The sequence below is a fragment of the Nannobrachium achirus genome, assembly GCF_963921795.1.
Source record: "Nannobrachium achirus genome assembly, chromosome: 15".
NCBI lineage: Eukaryota > Metazoa > Chordata > Actinopteri > Myctophiformes > Myctophidae > Nannobrachium > Nannobrachium achirus.
Genome location: NC_137822.1, coordinates 5001105 through 5026275, shown reverse-complemented (window position 1 = coordinate 5026275; position 25171 = coordinate 5001105). Strand labels below are relative to the sequence as shown.

The following is a 25171-nucleotide window of genomic DNA, read 5'->3' as shown; positions in this document are numbered from 1 at the left end:
TTTTACTCCAGTACAATTATTTGAAAACTTGAGTTACTTTGTAGATTTAAATTTTACTACATAAAACCAGCTTCAGCCCTATATACATTTCGTACAATTGTAAAGGGCCGATCTACAAGCTCATGATGTGACACGTTGTGAGCTTGTAGATCTGCTATTTTCAATAGCTGATCACACAGCGCCGCGATGCGACCCATTGTGTAGTTTGGCTATTTTCACAGCTTGTTGTGTGACACGTGTGTGATGAAGTAGTAGGGTATTCATTTTACGGCACATTCTTAACCACCGCCAGGTATGAATTAATGAATTCACCTGCCTCTGCCAGGGCTTATCTTCACTGGCAACAGGAACGCATGTGGCCAAGAAGTAAACAAAGAGCACATGGCCAGGCAAATGTCTTTTTTTAAGGGAAAAAAAAAAGTATCCATAGTTGGGGTCAGTAGAAAAAAAAGCTTGTTTTGAACAAAAACTGTATCTGAGAAAAGAATTTGAGATAATTCATTTTCCCCAAATCCAATAACCTGGAAGAGAATTTGGCATAGATCATTTACGTTTGTATGCCTCTCCCTGCTTCTCTTAGTCAGGCACACTACTTTACTTTACGCACGATGAGCTTTAACTTGAATTATTCATTTGATTGTAGTACGATGCAACACAAAACGATGAGCTTTAACTTGAATTATTCATTTGATTGTAGTACGATGCAACACAAAATGGCACAAGTCAAAGGTGAAGTCCAGCTATCATACTTTTTTTTTTGCCAGACCCAGGGGGTCGGCCTACAAAAGGCTTTGTCGGTCTGTCGGTCTGTCGGTCGGTCGGTCGGTCCCTCTTTTCCTCAGTGTGCCTGTGTTTGCCTCTGACTGCTCATCTGCCCCTCCCTTCCCTTGCTCGGCTGATTGCCTTGAGTGCCGTCACCTGTACAGGACCAGCTGAGTTGAGTTGGCTGACGAGCTGCTGACACTATAAATTCCTCAGCCCATCTACAAGCTCAGAAACATTTCCAGCTGCTCAGCCTATACAATCCTGTGTGTTCATGTGTTAGTTCAGTGCCATACTAGTGAAAACAGCCGATCTACAAGCCTTGCATTCTGATTTTCATTGCGGGTCTGGCAGAACCAGGTGACCTGGTCTAGTTTAAAAAGAGGAGTGTGCGCGGCCCCTAACTAAGAAGTACCGGGGGAGGTTTCATCATCGTCTTTCCTACCAGCACCTGTCCTGTGCACTCAGATTTTTTTTGAAAGAGTACAGTATACATACAGTATGAGAGAAAGATGATTAGTTGTAGTGTGATATTAACGATGAATAGTATAGCAAGCGACACGTTGTGGTTTCCCACCAGTCTAGGCCTCCGCAAGAACCAGATCAGATATCCGAGAGAGACTGTGTGTCTTTGAGAATCCTCCTCCTTTTTGTTTAAAGAAAGACCCCGCCACGCAGGCGTTGTGTTATTGTGCTCCTATGTTTCACCCCCTCCTTTCCCCTCCCGAGGTGGGACCCCCGAGCCACCTAGGGCGGGCGTGCTGATGGAACCTAAATGGAGGCGGCCTAGTGTTACTCCCTGAGCCCTTTCTCTCTCTATACCTCCTGAATTGTGTTGGATTACGGGGCTGGGGAGGGAGGGAGGGAGGGAGGGAGGGGAGGGATCCCTGCAGGTCTGTGAAGCTGCGTGAGGGGAACAATGCCGGACCTTGTTTTCCAAGGTTAGCCGCGGCACTCTGGACTGAATGGGACTTATCTTGTTGACCGCTTTCAACCCCCCCGTTTGTTCGAAATCGTTCGAATCTATTCTCGGAAGATGGAAGAAATGGAAGCTCAACAAGCTCACACAAGCGTGTCCCTTTGCGATGTGTTGTGAGCTTGTAGTTTGTCTTATGGTGAAGTATATAGGTTTTAAGAAGTGGTTAGGTGCCGTGTTTTTTTAAACATTTTATGTATAGGTCATGATGGACACCATTGCCTTTCTTCACAAAGCAGGAATCTATTTTCTAATTCGGATGCCGTGAGGTATTTTAACGTTTGTTAAATTCTTAAGGTCAGGACTCGGGACACCAATTTCATCCAATCAGGGCAGAGAACTCATACAGGATAAACAAGTGAAATTGGAAGAGACAAAACAAAACATACTAGCACTAGTAGACAATATTGGAATTTGAACACTATTCAATTTAACCTGAAAAATGGGTGTGAGTGGATTCGGTCTCCTGATTGGATGAAATGTGTAACCCACCTGGAAATATATTTTATATTTTCTAAAGTGCTGGAGAGACGTGGAAGACCCCCTGTTACTGAAATAGCAGATGTACAAGCTAACAGCGTGGCATGAAGTGACACACTATGAGCTTGTATATCTGCTATTTCTTAATGGCCAAAGTATAACAAAAGTTAAATTGCGTAAAATGATTGTAACGCTGTATTAAATAATTTTGCTGGCGGACCCCTGGTACCCTCCTAAAGAAAAAATAGGATTGCCGCTTTAAGATGCTACAAGGTTTGCACATGACAGGAAGCTGGATTCAGAATGCCATGACGAGATGCAGTGAGTTGACTGTTTTGATTGCGGCGTTGCCAAGAGGAGATGTGATTGAATGCACATGTCTGCTCATGATTGTGAACTGGCAACAAAGCAGCATTTAGACGGAGCTACTGTAGAGAGCAGCATACCTGCAGGCTGAACAAGCAAGCACGTCAACTGGTGTTGCCAGATTTTGCGAGAGAAATAAGCAGCCGTGTCTATGAAAACGAGCCCAAAAACCCCTATTTGTGAGCTTGTAGATCTGCTATTTTAAAAGAAAATCGTAGGAAAAAAAGTGCTGTGTGTGTGTGTGTGTGTGTGTGTGTGTGTGTGTGTGTGTGTGTGTGTGTGTGTGTGTGTGTGTGTGTGTGTGTGTGTGTGTGTGTGTGTGTGTGTGTGTGTGTGTGTGTGTGTGTGTGTGTGTGTGTGTGTGTGTGTGTGTGTGTCATTCTAATGAGACAAATCTGGTATACGGTGGTCTTGGCACAAGACTCAGATGGGTGGGGGGTCCGTGAACAAATACATTTTAATTTGGGGCTCCATGACATGAAAATGGTTGAACCACTGGTTTCAACTATAATAAAAAAACAGAACTTGCAACTACCAATATTTACAAGTGACTTTACACAACAACAAGGCCCAAAGTCGCTTATAATACGCAGACATGGCAACACTGGAAAGATGTTGGTCTCCTTTCGCTCACCCTTCTACATGTGACTTCTATCCCGGCTCTGATTGGCTCTCATAGGGCATGTGCAAGTTGCTGCTTCCACATGTCTGAAACGTGCACACTGTCAGTGTCAACAACATCACGTTATGATGATGTCACTTTAACCATTTGATTTATACCGGTTTATAAAGGTTTAAATTGTTCAAAAATGGAGAGGATGGCAGACAAACAAGGTCTTGTTGGATCTCTCATTCTCATTAGAATGTATGAGCATTTTTCTTAAAAAAAAAAAAGAAAAAACATTTTAACTCATTAAAAGCCAACCCCGCGATGTCGCGGGAAAAGTAATAGAGTATCTATAGTGCCATCCACGCGATGTCGCGGGAAAAGTAATATATTACTGTAACGGCGAGTAAAAATACCTAGTACAATGGCCGACGCTCCGGAGACGAAATCCGCGCTGATTTGTCATCATCACGGCTCCACGAGCACACAATAGTCATCCCATAACATTGAGGTGGACGGCCGATCTCATCTTTAATGTCCATTATCTCAAAACTACACTTTAGAAGCTAGGATGGAGGCAGATGCTCGCTTATTTTACACAGTTATAAAAGCTCCCGGTCGGCCATTACACAACTCCACGTGGACACGCATCGGTTCCGGCGCACGATCCGATGACGTCAGACCGGAAGTACTTCCGGTCTAGACTTCTGGCCTTCAAAATAAGACAGCGGCCGTTAATGGGGCCGGGAGGGGGCACTCTGGACCCCCTAATCCGTTAATGTCCTGGGCTCAGAATGAGTTAAGAGTATTTGCCAGGACAACTCCTATGAGGCCTGGATTGCTGGCCTCGCGGTCCGGTCACCTGCGTGTTGCGGGTTCGAGTCCCGATCTTTGCTGCGCGGCACTCCCTGTCCGTCTCTCTCCCCATTTCTTGTCGATCTATATACTATCAATAAATGCAGAAAAAGCTAAAACAAAACTAAAATCGTTAAAAATTGAGATACGTGTTTTTTTTTTTACTTTGATTGTCTACAACCCTTGACCACAAAGAGAGCCTTCTGTCTGTCTGTCAGCCAAATAACTTGGAACAGATGTGTGGATCTTTATGAAACCTGGTGAGACTGAGCCCAGTGGAGATGATTCACTTTTGGGTTAAAGCTCAAAGGCAATAATATCAGGCTGTGGCCCCCTCCCCAAAATAATCATATTTGAACTGGGGACCCCCAACCCTGACAAGCACTTGGAATGTAGGAGTTGAGGTGTTAAAAGATGATTTCAGATAAATGCAGTAGAAAGAATTACGATATTTTCCTTAGTGGAGTAGAAGTAGTACTGAAAAATGGAGATACTCTTGCAAAGCAAAAACACATCAACATTGTACTTAAGTACAGTCCTTGAGTAAATGTACTTACTTACTGGTGTTACTTTACACAACTGGAAAGGGACAAAGTTCCGATCAAGAACAAAAGTCGAAATGTCATGGAGAGTGATACTGTATATGCAGTGATGTCAGCGTCATATTGTTAGTGAGGTATGCAGTCTGTCTAGTTTCACATGGAGCTTAGGGTTATAGGAATGCAGAGTGGACCTGGCCGTTCATTAAACAAAATCATGTTTATTTTTTGATTAGATGCTTTGCGTCATTAATGTGCAGCAGTTTATCAAGTGCATCTCGCCTGTTGTTCTGCACTTATGCCACTCAATCAACCTTTATTTAGACTATTGTTGATTACTATTAGTCATATTTTAGTCACCTGAAACGTTTTACTTTTAGTCTATATCATATGTTGTTATAACATATCAGTCGACTAAATCTACAGTTGATAATGTCAACCAAAAATGTTTTGGTGGGGCTTTGGAGTAATGGCTGATTTTACTGCATGCTGAAATTAGCCGATCTACATAAGCTGCGAGTGTAACACCTGATCGCAACCAAGCATAAAATGTATTTTAGTTCTACTGGATATCTTCTCCTCTAGTCACTAGTTATTTTTTTGATGAAAATGTCAATATATTCAGTGTTAGTCTTCATAATCATGGCTTGGTTTTTATGTAGTTTTCGTCAGTGAAAAATGGTAGTCGACGACCATTTTTCACCATGGTTTTAGTCGATGAAAATAACACTGATTTAAACCCCTCGGAGATTGTCTGATTTTTTTAAATTGTTAAACGATTGCAGTGAAATGAAATAAGAACTTCTGAAATGGCAGCAAACAGTGTTATTTCCAAGTGTTTTTCAGTTTGTTCCAGCCAGGAACAGAGTGATGGTTGCCAGTGTTCAAGTCACACACGGACCTTTAAATAAGATGGTAGTTTCAACAAGCAGGGCTTTGTAGATTAAAAGCAGCCAGCCAGTCTTTCCACACAGAAGACCACGTTGGCTGCAATCACAGGCAGGCTTCACTATCACTTAATGAATCTGAATGCACTGTTCAGAGAGGCAAACTGAACCGTTTGGCCTACCAGCCAGGCAGATATTTTACTGGACAAAAGTAATAAATAGTCATGTAATATTATTAATATCCTCATATCGTCCGCATATTTTAACTTTTAGTTTTTTCCCCCCGTAAGTTCTTGATACCCTACTTCAGTGGTTCTCAAAGTGGATTTCAGGGACTCTCTAGGTTCCTTTGGGTCCGCAGCAGTGTGCCGACGGGCCGGTATTCCGACACTAAAACTAACCCTAACTCTACCCCTAACCCTAAACGTAACCTCAGTAACTGTATCTCAGTAACTAACCTGCCGACGCTAATCGGTAACCGTACCTCAGTAACTAACCTGCCGACGCTAGTCGGTAACCGTACCTCAGTATTAACTAACCTGCCGACGACGCTAGTCGGAACAGCGGCCCGTCGGGATAGTGAGCGGACCCCGGTTCCTTTAGGGGGGTCTAAATTGACCCATACAAGTCTGTAACTTTGACAGTGTACAAATGGAACCAAATGAACCCTAACGGGTCCATTTGGTTCCATTAGTACACTATCAAAGTTAAGGGGAGACCTTATAATTTCAAAGTTTGAGAACAACTGCCCTACTTTACTACAGATACTACAGTGTCAAACAAAAGTAGCAAAGAATAGCCAATCCACTAGCTCAAAACGTGACGTGTTGTCCATGGCACCCATGAATTACATTGTTACGTTTGTTTACCTGTCACGAGGAATCATGTCACGAGGAAAAAGTGTTACTTTACAGCATGCCACGAGGAAAACTTGTTACTTTACAGCATACCACGAGGAAAACTTGAGAGTATATCTGTTTCCATTGTGACAGATTGAATGAAAATAACGTTATACTTGTCGTTTAACCACTCGAATCCCAGTATCCCCATTCTGGGGGTAACTTTCTCCCCAAAATAGCAGAGCTTGTAGATCGGCTATTTTTGGCAAAGAGATTTGGTGTAGATTGAAAAAGAACGCGTAATAAGTATAGAGCAGGGGTGGGCAACTTTTATGCTGGAAAGGGCCACTATATTTTCACACACACTCCAGAGGGCCACAATGCATATACAGTCAAAAATAGCAGATCTACAAGCTCAAAACGCATCGCAGTGCGACGCGTTTTGAGCTTGTAGATCTGCTATTTTTGCAATTTTTTAAATTGGTATCCTGAAAAGTAATTTTTGTATTTACCGTAATTTCAAATGCATGTACAGGTTCTTATGTTACTTTATGAACTTAATCACAAATGAAGTGGACATAAAAAAGACTAGTAGTAGGCTACTAGTCAAGAAGATACTAATATACAGTCGACTGAAGTAATTAAAGCGTGTCATGTTTGCACGTTTGGAATTATAACAGCTGAATTCAATAATATATCAGTATTCTGATATCAAACTGCGGGCCGCATTAAGTGAAGGTGGGGGCCGCATGTGGCCCCCAGGCCGCCAGTTGCCCATGTATGGTATAGAGGGTCAGAGTGATAAAAACAGTGACATTGATAAACTCTAAATAGTATCAATGGCACCCCTGGACTTGCATCACGGCACCCACATACAGTCACCCTGCTGCAGAGTGTCCTGTTCCAAAAATAGCTGATCTATACAGGCGTTGACAGCTTGTAGATCTGCTCTTTTTCAGGCCCGTGGCCACCTCCCTCTGAGCTTAGGACCGTACCATGGAGCTCTCCGTGGTTTCACTGAAAAGGCCTCTTCTTAGACCAGTAAGACTCCCTAATCGGACAAACTTTTGAAGGCAATGGTAGCCAATCAGGAGGGAATATGGGAAATGGGACAGATCCATGTTGATGATGACAAAATCTGTCGGAGCAGTGTCCAAAAATGTGTTTTGCAAAAAATCAACCTGATGGTGGCGCTAAATGGAACAGATGCATGTTGATGACATGACTGACTCCTGGCGAGATCCCTTGGATTGACATGTTGGATTGGTCCTGTAAGTGACAAGACGTTGTGAGCTTGTAGATCGTCTATTTCAAACACCAGACGTATATATAGTATATCATTTTAATGTGCTCTTGTGTAGTCGCTTCTTTTGGGCTTGTTTTCCTAGACCTGGTTGCATGCTTATTATTTCTCACAAAATCTGGCAAATGATAACCTGTGTGTGTGTGTGTGTGTGTGTGTGTGTGTGTGTGTGTGTGTGTGTGTGTGTGTGTGTGTGTGTGTGTGTGTGTGTGTGTGTGTGTGTGTGTGTGTGTGTGTGTGTGTGTGTGTGTGTGTGTGTGTGTGTGTGTGTGTGTGTGTGTGTGTGTGTGTGTGTGTGTGCGTGCGTGCGTGCGTGCACGCTGCTAAGCTTGTCTTACTTATTTACACAACATATCAAATTGGCGCAATAAAGTGCCAAATTATGTGGTTTTAATTAACATGTCACATTTTCCCATAATAAAGTGGCTCATTATCCGTTTGAATTAACATGGGCAAATTACCCTTTTAATAAAAGTGACACTTTATCTGTTTAATGATCGACGTCAAAGTCCATTTGTGGAGCAATACTCATTAAAACGTTCTTGTTTATCATGGAACGATCAGAAAGGAAGGCTGTAAGTTTGTCTTTGCCATCTCTGGATCCAAACAAACACTGCTTCACATTGTTGCATTGCAGAGTTGGGTCACACTTTAATTAAAGGTCGGGTCTATAATGCATTTACAATTGCATTTATAATAAACGGTTTACAATTATGCATAGCAACTTAAAACCCTAATACAGTCTACCTACCTACCTCAGTCACCCTGAAGAAGGCATTATGTGCCGCAACGCGTAGGTGATTTTTTTATTCTTGCCATGCATTAGCCCTAAAATAAAGGCTTTTTAACTGTCCCTCAAGAGTGCCTTGGTCTAACCTTTTTTGCCCTAACAGTGTTTCTCAACCTTTTTTCTGCATGGGCACACTTTTCATGTCCCAAGAATCCATGGGCACACCAACATAATACCGGGGTGCAAATATCGTCACTGTCGGGAAGAAACCTTGTATTTCCAAGTTTCAAATTTGTACGTTTCTTGGCAAAGTAAAGCCCTGCTTCGTCCTACAAGGCTGTCGCACAACAGTAGTGAAAACAGCAGATCTACAAGCACACAACGCCTCGCGGTGTGTGCATGTAGATCTGCTGTTTTCACTAGTCTAAATCATTTTTAAAATTATAAATACAATACTTGCTTTCAAGCAGTTTCAAGGGGCACACTTGACCCTTCTCAGGGGCACACCAAAGGTCCCCAGGCACAGTGGTTGAGAAACACTGCCCTAATAGACAGTTATGTTAGATGTGCTGTTTCACTGACCTTTATGATGCATTATAGCCCTGACCTTCAAAGTGTTGCCAAGAGTGGTACCGTATTGATAGTTGTACGACGGTGGTGTCTCGCAAACGGCAGACCTACAAGCTCAGAGCTTGTAGATCTGCTATTTTCTGATTAATAATCGAGGCTTTAGCCAAGCTAAGCAGGCCAGACTAGTAAATGACGACATTTGTTTCAAAGAGCCTCTGTTTTGCAGGGAGGCTACAGACCTACAGTGCTGATTAAATGTTGCACACCGAACAGAACAGGCTGCCTCCCTGTTGAGTTCTGCAAGAGCAAAAGTAGATCTTTGTGCGGTAGAGAAGTTCTTAGAATGATACATTTGATAGATTTGGGATCAACATTGGCTTACAGTACTTCGTGTAGCACTCATCAGGTGTTACAGTGCTTGAGTTTGGAGGTTCGTAACTACTTGGACACCACCATTCATAATCTTAAAAGACAGGGTGATGTGATTTAAACATGATAATCAGGAATTATAAGGATTATACTTTTTGGAAGATTCTTTTCCAAAAGAAAAGTGTGCATAAAGTGTTTGTTTTCAGGTGGGTGGTGACCCAGCCGAAGTTAGCCACACCCACATCTTTTGTTGTATGCTAAAATGGGGAGGGGATGATTTTATGTCACTAAAGCAGCATATTTCAATTGGGCCTTTTGACTGAGGCCTTCAGCTTTCAGGAAGAAACCAAAAATACACAGGGAAGACATCAAACCACTCTGAACTCCGTTGAGATCAACGTCAGATTGTGTTGTGCGTGAGATTGAGAAGTTGTAGTTATTGAAGCGCTCTTCTGACTGAGTAGGGTTGGGATGGGACAATATGAAAATTTCATATCATGATTATTATTGTGACCAAAGAAATCACAACCACAATATGATTTTTTTTTATCACGATTTATTTTTATCACGATAAACAATATCGCTTATCGTCCCATCCCTACCTTTGAGCGGCCACTCTGCTGTGCTAAGCAGTGGATGTACGGCTCTTGTTGTTTCAGCCAGGCTGCCTTTGTGATGCGTCGCCCATGTAGATAATGTCCCCGGACTCGCTCCCCCCCGTCCTGTACATTTGAAAGTGATAGCTCTTACATAGTATCTAGTTCAGGGTCTCTCATACCCACAAGGGTCCATTTAACTATCATTTAGCTGGGGACCCCCTGGAACTCGCTCAAGGACCTCTGGGGGTCCCCGGACCCTACTTTGAGAACCAATGCCCAAGTCCATGAGTGCCGCATAATATTTTGATAATATTTGGAATTAATCAATGTGACTTCAGTTTAACCACTTAAACCCTCTCTAAAACTCACCTGATCTTTGCTGTACTTGGCACGTTCTTTTTTCCCCATCTACACAAAATCTCTTTGCTACAAATAGTCGATCTACAAGCTCACAGTGCGTCACGTTAGTGTTGAACTTGTAGATCGTCTATCTTAGGCGAATGTTCCCCCCCAGAATTTCTGCACTCCCCGTTCAGGGAGTTCACTCAATTTAAACGCCTGTGAAGGACTTCTCCAGTGTTTACCACATGCTTTGAAATTAGCATAAAATTAATTGGGTTTTTGTGCGTCATGACTGTCATCAAAACTAGGGAAGATTAAACAGCTGGTAAACACTACACAGATGCTACATCCTTATATAATGGGTATTTTAGAAGGTGAAATATTATAGTGGTGAAAAATAACTTTTTTTTCTCATTCTGATTGTTGTTGCTGCGATGACACCTGGCTGACATTTCCCCCCGGAGATCAATAAAGAATAATACTATCTTCTAAAGAAAAGTGAAAGTTTACGTGATGAATGATATAACTCACAAAGTGTCTCTCAAACAACCTCCAGGCTAAAGCGGCTTAACAAGTCAGCCACAGCCACAGCTTACATAAAACATACTGTGGCCATATGTCTACCCTTAGTGGGCATACTCACAAAGTGTCATCACATACGTTTGATCACAATCTGCTTCATCTCCAAGACGTCTTAAAGAGCGGTTATGGTTTCCTGAAGAGGCCCTGCGGGCTGTTTGTTACAAGTTACAACAAGAGTTTTGTCACAATCACACACATGCCATCATGCAGTGTGGCTGCTGGTGGTGTCACAGCATTGTTGGTGTAATCAACATTGCTTCTCAATAATGTGTGGTCCCAAGTAGCGATGGGACGATATGAAAATGTCATATCACGATTATTGTGACAAAGAAATCGCGATTTACGCTATTATCGCGATAATCAAGATCCATTATCGGAACTCGCTCACAACGCGTTGCGTTGCGAGCTTGTAGATCGGCTATTTTCTGGCAAAGACATTTGATAGAGAGTGAAAAAACGACTATCAAGTACGTATATTATAAGTACCTTTTACCAACTAGAAATACTGTTCCTTCGAAACAGTGTGGGCTCGCTTCCAACCCAACAAATAGGATACTTTAAGGTACTGTAAGGTACAGTACCTTACAGTATTGTACTGTACCTTACTATACTGTACTGTACTGTACTGTACTGTACTGTACTGTACTGTACTGTAACCTACTGTACTTTACTGTACTCTACTGTACTGTACTTTACTGTATTCTACTGTAACTTACTGTACTTTACTGTACTCTACTGTACCTTACTGTACTGTACTCTACTGTACCTTACTGTACTGTACTGTACCTTACTGTACTATACTATACTGTACTCTACTGTACCGTACTGTACCTTACTGTACTGTACTCTACTGTACCTTACTATACTGTACTTTACTGTACTCTACTGTACTTTACTGTACTCCACTGTACCTTACTGTACTTTATTCTACTTTACTGTACTTTATTGTACTTTACTGTACTCTACTGTACCTTACTGTACTGTATTGTACTTTACTGTACCTTACTGTACTGTACTCTACTGTACCTTTCTGTACTGTACCTTTCTGTACCTTACTGTACTTTACTGTACTCTACTGAACCTTACTGTACTTTTACTGTACTCTACTGAACCTTATTGTACTGTACATATTCTATGTGTTCTAGATCTACATTTTTGATTCTGTGTTTGGGAACCAGCAACTGTCAAATGGACTCCAACTGTAGTGGAGTATATTGAGTGCATATACTGTAGGCTAACAATCCCAGATCACATCTGTCCTCCACTATGTCTATAACCAAGGCGTTCTTCTATGTGGCCACTCCAGACTGAGGAGTGGAGCATGGCTTTTATTGTGTTTGTGGATCTGACTTGGAAATGCATTGGTTTTGATATCTCCCTGACAACCAACAACAACCACTAATATGGCTGACTGTCCCTGCGGGCTCTAGGATATATGGCTATGGGATTTACATCCCATCGCCCGGACTTGATTCTTGATCACAGCTGTGTAATCAGTAGAGTGGAGAGGGACATTTATTTATAGTTTTAACTATAACTATAGTTTTATACATCACACAGCTTAGACATTTGGATCAAATCAGAGAGCAGACCTGTGTGAACGCAATGATATAGATAGCATATCTGAAGTGTGAACACTGCAGCCACAGCGCCTTAACATAAACATGGGTCTATTATCCTTCTCTCCACTCACTAAACCCATTGGAAATGCATTGGGTGCTTAAAGTTAAACATTTTTATTTTTTTATATTTATACTACAAAACATTTCAAAACCAAAAGTACAAGCACACGTGTCCTCAGTAAGCTGAACACATAAAAATTTGAATGGTGTTGAAAGGTGTAAGCGTTTAAGAGATGAAGCGCGCCAAAGTTTTGAGGAGATACTGACTAGTATAGTATATAAATAATGAAGATAACATACGTGTGCTCGCCTTCCAGGCGAGCCCACAATTATAGAAGGTTAAATGGCACTGGATATGCAGCTCTGCAAATAAGAGGTGAATTGATCCCAGTGCATGACGGAGGACGATATCACGATAAACTAAATCTCCACGATACGATTATCGTGAGTGTTTTTTATCACGATAAACGATAATATCGCGTATTGTCCCATCCCTAGTCCCAAGCACCCCCCAAAGTAGCACATCTTACAAGCTCAAAGCGCGCTGCTTCACCACGCGTTTCAAGCTACTTTTGATGCTTTTTTGTGACGCTAATAGGTTTCTGCGGGAAGGCAACAATATTTAGCAACTTGGTTTGGTTCCATTTGGTTCCATTTTGCACACACTCAAGAGTTAACCCAACACTGATTTCGCCGTGTGGATTAGGGCCCCAGAGATAAGGATCTTATGAAACAAGGGGGGGGGGGGTGAAAATTAAAAGAAATGTTGAGAATCGCAGGTCTAATCTAGTCTAGCCAGACAGCTCTCTGATGAATATCTGCAGAGGTATTGGGCCAGCATGCGGCTCCCTTTTGGGCAGAACCAGGGAGCTTTGATTACACTGTTGCATAACCCTGCTGAGCCCAGGATGTCAAGGTCAGTACTAGATGTACAGGTGTGTGTCTCACACACACACACACACACACACACACACACACACACACACACACACACACACACACACACACACACACACACACACACACACACACACACACACACACACACACCCCGAGTTGGAAGGCGGACCGGTCATGTGGTGCTCGAGTTGTACTCGAGAGAGACACACACGCACGCACGCGCACGTTCTGTTTTTACTATACTTGTAAGGACATCGATATGTTTGGACGGCATAGAGAGGGTATGCATCATATGTCACTCATCTAGACAGAGTGACGAAACATAGCAGCATGAAGCATTGGAGTTTGGAAGCGCTCGTTGGGAAACTCTTACTGACTCCTCATGACTCCTGATGGTTCCTCATGATTCCTGACTTCTTTTGCCACTCAGTAGGCGTTCCCGCATAACTTCCAGGAGCGACGATGTCATGCGCTTACCCTCTATTGAATATGGCAGAGAATGGTAGATATGTGACATGTTTTTAGATTGTAGATTGTCTGTTTCTCAGAATCTCGGTGTGACGTCACAGGTATATAATAGGGAGAAATAACTAACTCAAGGTAACTCAAAGGTATAGTAGTAGTATTAAGTCTACACACACACACACACACACACATACACACACACACATACACACACACAGTTTCTGACTGCATTCTTTAGAACGATAAAGTGACCTCCAGTCGTGCCAATATCGATGTCAAATTGAGCAGTAGAGGATGTTTAGGGGATTTCTTTTGTCTTGCAAATGACACCAACCGACTGTATGTCCTCACAGACACACAGCTCAGCTGGGTTCGTTGGGTTCTCTCGCCCTGGCCCACACACACACATAAATAGACTGAGTACTTAGAAAAGCGCAATATAAATACGTTCTTATTATTATTATTATTAACATGGATGACACAGTGTTGAACTCGAATAGATAGATACGCTGCCAAGACTAAACAGAATGACGTCGTCAGCCATGTTTGTGAAAGAAAAAAAGTTTCTCCACTTGTGCCGTCCGTTTGACCTTGAAAAGCTCCAGCTTTTGGAGTACTGTAGTTGTGGTAGAAAGTAGTGCTTTGAGCCATAGAAACTGCCCTCTAAATCATTCCAAAATGTCCGACCTACAGGCTACAGCTCAGCTTGTAGATCGACTATTCCCGCTGCACGACACTGACACCGATGTACGACGAGTATCAAAGTATTCAAATACTCAAATACTGCAAGTGTTTAAAAACGTAAACCATATTTTGGATGACTGGAGTCCCTCAGGACTAGTGTATACTAGTGTATTTTCAGTTTTCAATCTATATCGGGGGCACTTAGGCTCGAGTCCCGTTCCCGACAATCTTTGCTGCATGTCTCTCCCCATTTCTCTCAATGTTTCCTGTCCATCTCCTCTACAATCTATCACCCCCCCCAAAAAGAAGAAAAACTATATTGAATATCTTTACAGAAAATAGCTGATCACATTGCGACACGTTGTGAGATCTAGATTGGCTATTTTCTCTAGTTTGGGTCCCGGGGCGACAATGCCATCACATTCTCTCTTTCGGGTCTGGAAATGAAAAGTTTTTGGAAGCCCTGGCCTAAATGCTAGAAGGGTGTAATTTTTGGCCGGTGACAGACAGTGTTCCTTAAAACACTTCCCAGTCCCAGTCTGTTGGCTACTTGGGTTGCTCTTGTCACTTGGCTGAACGCTGCTGCTCGCCAGCCCTGTGTTTCCCCACAGAGCCTTGGGACAATGCGTGGCTAGGGCTGTCACAATTATTACATAATCGTCTAATCGTGATTATTTGACATTATCGCAATTATTTTGTCATAATCGGCATAATCGTGAATGTTGAAAAACTTCCGAAATAGTGGAAATAGCAGATCTACAGATCTTGTAGATCGGCTATTTCCACTATCAAAGTTATTTTTTAAGTAGTAAGTTGTCAAATATGTCAGTAATTTCTTTGTATATTTAGGTTATGTGTCATATCTACCTTCATATCTAACTTCAAAGCCTAAAAGCCAAACAGAAATGTAATTCTCAACGACAAAAACACAATTAAATTGTTAATCGCCAATTATTTGAGAGACAATTAATCGTCATGTAAAATGTCATATCGTGACAGCCCTATGCGTGGCCACTTTCTGTGGAGCTCACCAGGCTACCTACAGTACCGTACCGCCTTCCTTCACTGGTCACAGCCCAGGTGACGTGGCTGAGTCACAGAGGGGCCGCGGGGGCCGTGGTGGGGGGTGGCGTTGTGTGACAGATGGCTCAGGTTGAAGAAGTGATGCTGAACCCCCCCCCTGCCACCACCCACCAAGCCTTGCCTTCCGCAACTCAACTCTGCAGTCTGCACACCTTGTTGGATAATTCATAAGACATGTATAAGTTATATACTGTTTATATTTAGGCCCCCCCATAATTGATTGTACTTTTTTATTCTGACGATGCTTCTCAAAGTCCTTATCACTATAGAGATGGGTCATTTAGATCTTTAAACTAAATACCATCTCTTTATCTGCTTTTGTAAAGAACACATGATGTTGAAAACATCGTTGCGGCCTGGCTGCGGAAACCTTTATATCTTCATATTATCCTGATTATCTCATAATCAGTATTATCAAATATAAGCCGAAGTCTGCAATACTAAGAAGCGGATCTTTTCGCATGCGTTTTAAATGAATCCTAGCAGTGCTCTGGTTTTCATGCAGACAATGAGTCAGGTGGTGTCACCCATTGGGTGGCAGATAGTGCGGTGATTCAGAGGATTAAGGTGGTGTTTTGGAACAAAAGGTGCCGGTGGGTGTCAGCCAAACGTCCAGGGACCTCCACACCGCACCGCCCTCAAGACGCCAGCAGCTAAGGGCTGGCCTGTATGACTTAAAATATCAATATCACCACTATTTCAAACGTTTGCCTCAATTATAATGAACCAATTAACTCATTTACTCCAGAGAATCCCGAGAAATAGCCGTAGGTCCAGGCTGTCCTGGCCTGAAAATCTTAAATTTAAATTGATTTAATTCATTCATATTCATAAAAACAATCCAAAATTGAATGCTTCCCGGTTTGGGACCAGAAACGGAACCGGATCTGCATTTTTTTTGGCCGGAACAACCCATTTCTCTGTGACCACTTCCTGCCGGCATTCACTTCCTATGTAAACAACACTGCTCCTAGCTCGGCAACAGTAGCATAGATTAAGATGGGGTCTTTTGCAATGGTGAACGGATCATGGCGTACAAGCTCACAGTGAACTTGCATGTCTATTTTTGAATAGCCAACGCGGAACTCTAAAATGACACAGATGCTTTCCCGGTCTTAAAGGGTTAAGGAACGATTATGATATTCTTTTCTACAGTGAAAATGGCGTCTCCATAAGTTATTTAGCTACTTTTGTAGGTCGCCATTGAACAAGGGTGACCGTTGTCCACAAGTCATCGGACTCATCGATTATAGAAAATCAATTAAAAAGCATTCATGTTGATTCGTTGATGATATAATAATACCAGTGGTTCTCAAAGTGGGGTTCCTGGACCCTCTCGGTTCCTTTTTTGAGCATGTAGATCTGCTATTTTCACAAATATAACAAAGTCCTTAAATTGTCACTTTAAAAATGGGCAGATACCCTGTGTATATACTGTTGGTCTGTTTACTGTTGAGTGAGAAAACAATGTTAGTTAACATTTAGCTAAACATCTGGGGACCACCCAAAATAATTCGGGGACCCCCCTGGGGATCCCGACCCACAGTTTGAGAACCATTGTATTAAAGGAATCTGGATTCGGATTGTCTGTCGTTGAAATGACGTTGGAGAACCTTTTAAAATTTCACTTTAATGGGTTAAATACCCATTAAAGTGACATTTTAAAATGTTGTATCGGCTAAATCAACACAATCAGTTAACGATAGAAGTATACTCTGTAAGGCAATCATGGATCATCAGCCATTCATGTCACAGGCAGACAGACAAATAGGCTTTACAGTGGCAGGATACTAAACTCCCTTTTCTAGTTCAGACCTATATATCTGTCCCAGCTGAATGTGAGTGCACAGCCAGTGTTGAGCGAGTGAGCCTGCGGTGGTTTGGTGTCATAGTTTCATAGTTGCAGCGCTGGGCTCCTGGGGGCCGTATTGAATCGCCGGGCATCGCGTCAATAACACCCAGCGCCGAGCAGAACAGACGGCCCTGTTTGTGCATCGAGTTGGAACTCGTCAATTTTTCCACACAGTAGCTGTTGAAGAACAACTAATACTTTTCTGGTTTTGGCTCGTTGCAGCGCAGCGCTGGGAGTGGGAGTCGGGGCAAACACATTTTTATTGAATTTGAAATGTGGTGTTTTTTTCCGTTTCTCTGTGTTTCTCTCAATTCAATTCAAGTGGGCTTTAGTGGCACGTGAAATCGTACGTTTACATTGCCAAAGCAAAAGTGGAACAAAACGATCAAAACTAAAATAATATATCGTCATTGTCGGGTGGAAACCTTGTATGTCCAAGACCGTTCGTTTTGTATTTATCATTTTAAAAATGAACTAAACTAGTGAACTACTTTTGTGCGATAGCCTTGTATGATGAAGCAGGGCTTTACTTGGTGAAAAAATTTACAAACGTGAAACTTGGAGATACCAGGTTTCTGCCCGACAGTGACGATATGTACAATTAAAAGGGAATAAAGAAATGTGTAAACCGAGCTGTGTGACATACATTGCTTGGCGAAAATTCTGTCTTGCTTTGTCTTAATCATTGCATGTTTGCATTTGCATCTGTACTGAAAACATAGCCATTTCTCTTCTGATATTTACGCCCTGGGTGTTAAGATGTCATGTATTTTGCACAGTATTTTTCAACCGCGTCTCCTCTGGTCTTGTGTCCCCAGGAACCGTTTGAAGATGGCTTCGCCAACGGCGATGAGCTGACCCCCGCCGAGGAGGCTGCAGCCAAGGAGGCAGCCGAGAGCAAGGGAATCGTCAAGTTTGGATGGATCAAAGGAGTGCTGGTGAGTGACACTTCTACTGTGTGTGTGTGCCATCGTCGGATAAATGGATTAATCGGTTTGGTCTTAGCTGATTCTTTTATTTTTATTTTCATACTTTTTCCAATGAATGTTTTTTTTTTTTTTTTTTTTTTGAATATATGTATAGGTATTTTTACATATTTGTGGATTAAAGAAACCAATTTAGTAGTCAACAAGTTGCACATGAAGTATAAATTAAGCTTAAAATGACGACAAATATTTATTTGATTAGAATGTGCAAGCCAAGGAAACATTTAAGAACCATCATAATAATGATTAATGAACCTGCTGCGTACTGTGTAACAGTGTTTCTCCAAGTGGATTCCAGGGACTCTGTGGGTTCCTTTTGGGTGGTCAAAATGGACCTGAACAAGTCTGTAAGGGGAGACCTTGAAATGTCTAAGTTTGAGAAACACTGCTGTATAATAAGCCTGAGCATTGACCCACACAGTGTTTTGCCTGGTGGTGACAGTCCACAGTGCCACTGTGATTAGGCAACACTGTCAATCTCTGGATCGCTGCCGTTACATTGAAAGGGTTAATTCTTACACTCCAACCAAAGCTCCGGGTTTCACTTTGTATGTCGGCTGGCTTGTTGATCTTTCGCCACGCGTCCATCGGGTGCCACCGGCGTGCGACCAGTGGAACGGCGTCCACGAAATCACCTCTCGCCGCGCTGAGGATTTTGTCCGCAGTGTGTGAAGTAGTCTCTCAGCTGTGTTCTAAATACCGACACAGAGGTCCAAATGGGCCTGCGGCGCTACGCTACACAACACAACCTCTGCGTGAACTCCACCATTTCTCAGTCCTCATGTTGGAGCAACTACCAGCCTTTTTTTCAGTCTAAAATAAACGTACAGTAGTTACAATTTAGAGCTGGGCCATTTTTAGAACCGATAACAGACTTAAATCGATTTTTAAGAGAAATGGCCATCAGTAGTTTCGGTTTAGATTTCGAATTTCTGAATTTATATTTCTCGATTTAATAGTTATAATCTCTTGCAAAAGATCCTTTTCATCTCAATGAGCCACTTAAATATAAGTCCTACACACTATTTCTGGCCATTATTGGAACATTGTTGCCCATAATGACAAAATACTGGTACCGATAGTTATTGATGATCCAGTCTAGTCAGCAGTTGTTTGCATTTTAAGTGAATGTAAACAGGTACTTGTTTGTATGACGAGTGCGTGTTGACAGGTAGGTGTTTGTCCTGCGCAGTGCGTGTTGTTGACATGCAGTCGTTTGTCTCTACAGGTACGATGCATGCTGAACATTTGGGGCGTGATGCTGTTCATCCGCATGTCATGGATCGTGGGCCAGGCAGGAATCGGTAAGCTCATATCGGTCTTAACCCATATCATCGTTTTTAATCTGCAGCCGAGTTTGGTGTAATGGAAAAAAAAAACTGATCTATAACTTTAATGCTATTTCTTAAAGGAGTTGTTCACCACTTTTCAACCTGTCTTCATATAATAGGTCCTCACTAATGTTCATGATAAAATATCACACATTTTTTCTACTCAGTCCAAGTCTCCTAGTCTCCTATCGTGAGAACAATGGCTTCCACTTTAAAATTGCAACTTTTCAGGAATAGAAAGCCTGCAGTTTCTATAAGCTGGATTGGCAATCGATGATGTCACAAGATGATGGGTTTCTGACCTGCCCACAGCCCTCCTCTGAAAAAAAGAAAAGAAAAAAAAGCTATTTTTTAGTGAGGACCAATTATATGAATATAGGTTGAAAAGTGGTGGAGTGCCCCTTTAATTGACAAATGGCCATTGATCGTGTAGGAACAAAGTCCAACTAACTTGTTCTGTCCGTCTTGTCTTCCTTCCTTGCAGTGCTGTCCTGCGTCATCGTGCTCATGGCCACGGTGGTGACCACCATCACCGGCCTGTCCACCTCGGCCATCGCCACCAACGGGTTTGTTCGAGGAGGTATGAATCCATGCACCCCTCGCTATAAAGCCAGAGTTAGACTTGGTTGCACACAAGGTGTCACGCTGGAAATGGCAGATCTAATAGTACATGCTCATAGGCCTGTCACAATTATCACATAATCGTCTAATTGCAATTATTTGACATAATCCGCAATTACTTTGTCATAATCATCATAATCATGAATGTTGAACATTTTTCATACATTTTCAAACATTTTCAGAAATAGTGGAAATAGCAGATCTACATGCTCACAACGTGTCGCATCTTTGTGTATTTATTTAGGTTATGTGTCATATCTTCCATGTGCAACTTTAAAGCCTAAAAGCCAAACAGAAATATAATTATCAACAACAAACACACAATTAAATCGTTAATCACAATTATTTGAGTGACAATTAATCGTCATGTAAAATGTCATATCGTGACAGCCCTAATTGCTCATATATCGTTCCCCCCCCCCCTCGAAAAGGAAACTATTTTTCTGACTGATTCTGGATTGAAAGTGCAGTTAGGGCAGTGGTAGTCTCGCGTAGCCACTACTAGCCAGACAACTATTCCACAATCTCCGAATGCTATATAGAGTCTGGAAGAGCAGCTCCCGAACGGCGAGTATCGGAAGTAGCCACTGCTGCACTGAACTGTAGTCCCATTGGAAACATAACAGAAACACAATAGCTCAGACAAAGTCATTCGAGCTGCCTATTATTGTTATGAGTGTATAGTTTATGAAACGTTTGAAAACATCATGAATGTGACACCAATAACACCAGAGAAAGACAAAATAAAGTCCCCAGAAATGTTGAAAGGAGACATAACGCTTCCAGTAGGACATGTTATTGCTACTGCACTAAGGGAGCGGTTGCGTCACATCCGCTTTATCTCGCACTCACCGTTTCTATTTCCGTCTGCCAGACTGTATGCTGGGAGCATTTGACCAAATCGCGGAGGCAACAGTCTGGCCACGCGAGACTAGGGCAGTGGTGGTCTGTTTTTGGGGGTTCATTGCCTGAAAAGGTTGAGAGCCACTGCTTTTAGAGCAGCACTTAACGTCTTACAAAAGCTGAGACGAAACGGTGCTCTAAAAGGGGTACACAGACTACACACACACACACACACACACCGATAGAGAGAGACTTGTCCATCTGTCATCAATTAAAAGAATATTAACCGAGAAAAGTTCTTCCCAGGGGTCTTAACGTGCCCTGAGAAAAGCATAAATAAGATCATTATGACGTTTTAACTGGCGTAGCGGGCATTCTTTCTGCCCTGCGCTGTAGTGGAATATATGAGCTCACTGGGTCACCAGCTTCTCTGCTGCACCCAGGGGTGTCGCACCAAATTCTGGGCCCCGGGTACAAGGATTCACTGTGGGGCCCCTGTGCTTTAACTATTGAAAAATAGCAGATATACAAGCTCACAGCGCGGCACCGAGTGCCGCGCTGCGAGCTTGTAGATCTGCTATTTTTGAAAAATCATGAAAATCTTTGAATATTTCAAATCCTTCTGAGGTTTTTTGAAAAACCTATGTTTCGATGTCAGTGGAGCTCGAACCTTTTCATGTGAAGGACCCCCAAAATGGTATGTATTTGGCCATGGAACCCCATCTCAAAATATTGAGTTCCAGGGACCCCCCAGAAGCAAAATTTGAGTTACAAATGTTCGCTTAAAAAATACATATATTCAAAGATTTGCACACATTTTCACGACTTTTCAAAAATAGCAGATCTACAAGCTTGCAGTGCGGCACTCGGTGCCGCGCTGTGAGCTTGTATATCTGCTATTTTTCAATAGCTAAAGTATAAAATAATTAAGGCCCCTCCACCACCTTGGGCCCTAGTAACTCAGTCCCACTTTCCTACCCCTTGTGACGCCCCTGGCTGCAGCACTGTGCGTTGGACTGGACTCTGCTTTGTCCGAAAAGAAAATCTCTCTCTCGGTCTGCAAGTAAAGAAGCTGCATAGGGCTGTCACAATTATTACATAATCGTCTAATCGCAATTATTTGACATAATCGCAGTTATTTTGTGATAATCGTCGCTAGCCCTTACCCGTTCAAAGATATGTGCTCCGACATGATGTGCAGTGTGTGGGTTATGGGATGTGCAGTGTGCACTGCACACAGTATATGAGGGATGGAAAGTAACTTTAACTGGTGCTTGCATGATAATATGTAGGAGCATCAATGTAAAAAATACCCGTTCAGTTTAATGGCTACAGAGATACTGTGTACCGATCTGCATGATTTTTGGACAACATCTGTAACGGGGCCAGACACCCCCCCCTGCTGGTTAAACATGTTGCCTCATGCTAGATGCAGAATGGATAGTAGATACACCATAAAAATGCTAATATACAGCATATGATTTGTGAAAGTGACAAACGGGCTTCACAGTTATGTCAGGTGTGTTCATATGCTAATGGTGATGCGATTTCAGATCAATTGCTCCAGCCACTGAGGAGAAACGCTGTGACAGACACTCACTCAGACAGACAGACAGACACTCAGACAGACAGACATTTGGAAAATTATATGTTTGATAATCGTTTACATGTTGAAAAATGTTTATATATATTTTTAAAAATATTGGAAATAGCCGATCTACAAGCTCACAACGCGTCGCGGTGCGACGCGTTGTGAGCTTGTAGATCGGCTTGATTGCTCGGACTTGATTTGAATTCATACGTGGTTGTGGTGCACATCTCAACACCCACTCTGTCACTTTTTCTCAGCTGTTTCCTGCCGAGGCTTTGTCATGTTTACTCGCATAGCGTCTAGTATGTTCTCTGTTCCAGGGGTCTTTAACGTTATTAAACCCAAGGACCCCCTTAGCTGAGAAATAGATGAAGTAGAGGACCCCCTCCCCCCACACACATACTACGACAGCACTATCATCAGTGTTGGATTCATGTTGATGTGCGTCGTCTTGATTTAACCACTTAAACCACATCAATACTAAACTTGACCTTTTACTCTGTACTTGGTCTGCTCTTTTTTTTCTCCTCGCCTCACAGCTCGAGGCCTTGTGATCTTGTCGATCTGCTGTTTTTGGCTAAAGTTCTCCCTAAGAATATGGATGCTAGGGTTCAAGTGGTTAATGTAAAAAAAAAAAAGATCATACAAAGATTTGGCAGCCTCCCCGTAGTTACTCTGAGGAACCCCTAGGGGTCCCGGACCCCCGCTCTGTTCCATTCAGAACGGCAACACACTTCTCACATGACTTCTGGGCCAGGTGTCTGTGTTGTTTTCCTTGTGGGACCAGGGTGTCCCACACGTGTGTTTTCTAACCGCGGGGAGCTAGAATCCGCCGCTGTACGCCTCGTCACCCGACCGAACACGTACGGCTCGTGTTTTGCAGCTTTGATGGATTTCTTTTAACACGATCTCACGAAACACACTGCTAACCCAGTGTTGTTTTTGACAGCAAATTTTGATTTAGTTTTAGTCATAATTTAGTCACCTGAAAAGTTTTAGTTTTAGTAAAATTTTAGTCGACTAAATATCATACGATGCGACTAAATCTACAGTTGATTTAGTAAACTAAAATGTATTTTGGCAGGCCTTGATGGCATCGCAATGACTGATTTTACACGCTGCGACGCGTTGTGAGCTTGTAGATCGGCTATTTTCAACACCTGAGAGCAACCAAACATAAAATGACTCTCTTCAGCACTAGACCCTCCCTAACGTTTTAGTCTAGTTTTTATTTTGTTGACGAAATTGTCAATATATTTAGTCTTAGTTTTAGTCATCACAGCTTAGTTTTTATTTAGTTTTTATTTGGTTTTCGTCAGTGTAAAAAACGCATATTCGACACATAGTTTTAGTCGACGAAATCAACACTTGTGCTAACCACATGAGCTGTTCGGCAAAAAGGCAAATCTACAAGCTCTTCTACAAGTGGTCCTTAAAGGTCTTATGATCATTTTTCTTAGGCTTTTCTTTCATGTTTCCTGACCTCAATTACACCAAAAAAAACTTGACCTTTCAACATTCTGTGTTTTTCCTGTAATCTGTAGTTTTTTGAATAATTGGGCTCGGAAAGGTGAGTTAATTTGTCTCTGGACGTACTCTTCATCATTATCCAGGGGAGGGTGTGGTTGTAGGGGAGGGTGTATCACCTTTGCTGTTACTTTACATTGTGTTTGCATCGGTCCAATGCACCATTTACCATTCACCACTTTGGTTGTTGCGTTCACCCTCCCCTACAACCCCACCCTCCCCTGGATGATGATGCGTACGTCCAGAGGCAAATTAAATCACTTTTCTGAGCCTAGTAGTAATTAAAAAAACTAGATTACAGAAGAACCACTGAATGTTGAAAGTTCTGTTTTTTGTGTGTAATTGAGGTCAGGAAACAAAAATAACAAAAAAAAAAAAGAATATATATACTATATACTATATACTATATATACTACTATATATATACGAATATATATATATATATATATATATATATATATATATATTCAATATATATATATATATATATTTATATATATATATATATATGGAATTTGATGACATAAGAGTAGAGATGTTACCGATCAATCGGCAATGGATCGGATCGGGCCGATCAAAGCGTGATCGGCTATAATCGGTGGTTTAGATCAAAAGGTAAATTCACCGATCTGATCCGATCGGTGCATCCGATCAACCAGCCGTTCAGTATGCCCACTTGAGGCCATTTTGGGGTATTGATTTCCACAGTGCTGAAGGAATAATTAGTTACTGCTATGATAATAAATACATAGTAATGCTGGTAAATCACTATAAGGCAAATATATAAATGAATTCATGAGTGAATTAATTAATGAAAGTAAAAACATTAACATTTAGAAAATATAAATAATATATAAATA

The 25171-nt window shown here is 42.0% G+C and overlaps 1 protein-coding gene across 1 annotated transcript in view; it reads left to right on the top strand.

Moving 5' to 3' along the window:
* The window catches only part of slc12a2 (solute carrier family 12 member 2), a gene marked incomplete at both ends in the record, with an annotated part of 72040 nt that overhangs the window by 10099 nt on the left and 36770 nt on the right, over window positions 1-25171 (top strand). Inside the window, 3 exons of the mRNA XM_080742879.1 lie at window positions 18231-18350; window positions 19627-19702; window positions 20214-20309. Coding sequence (XP_080599005.1) covers window positions 18231-18350; window positions 19627-19702; window positions 20214-20309 — 292 coding nt within the window. The remainder of the gene's footprint in view (window positions 1-18230; window positions 18351-19626; window positions 19703-20213; window positions 20310-25171) is intronic.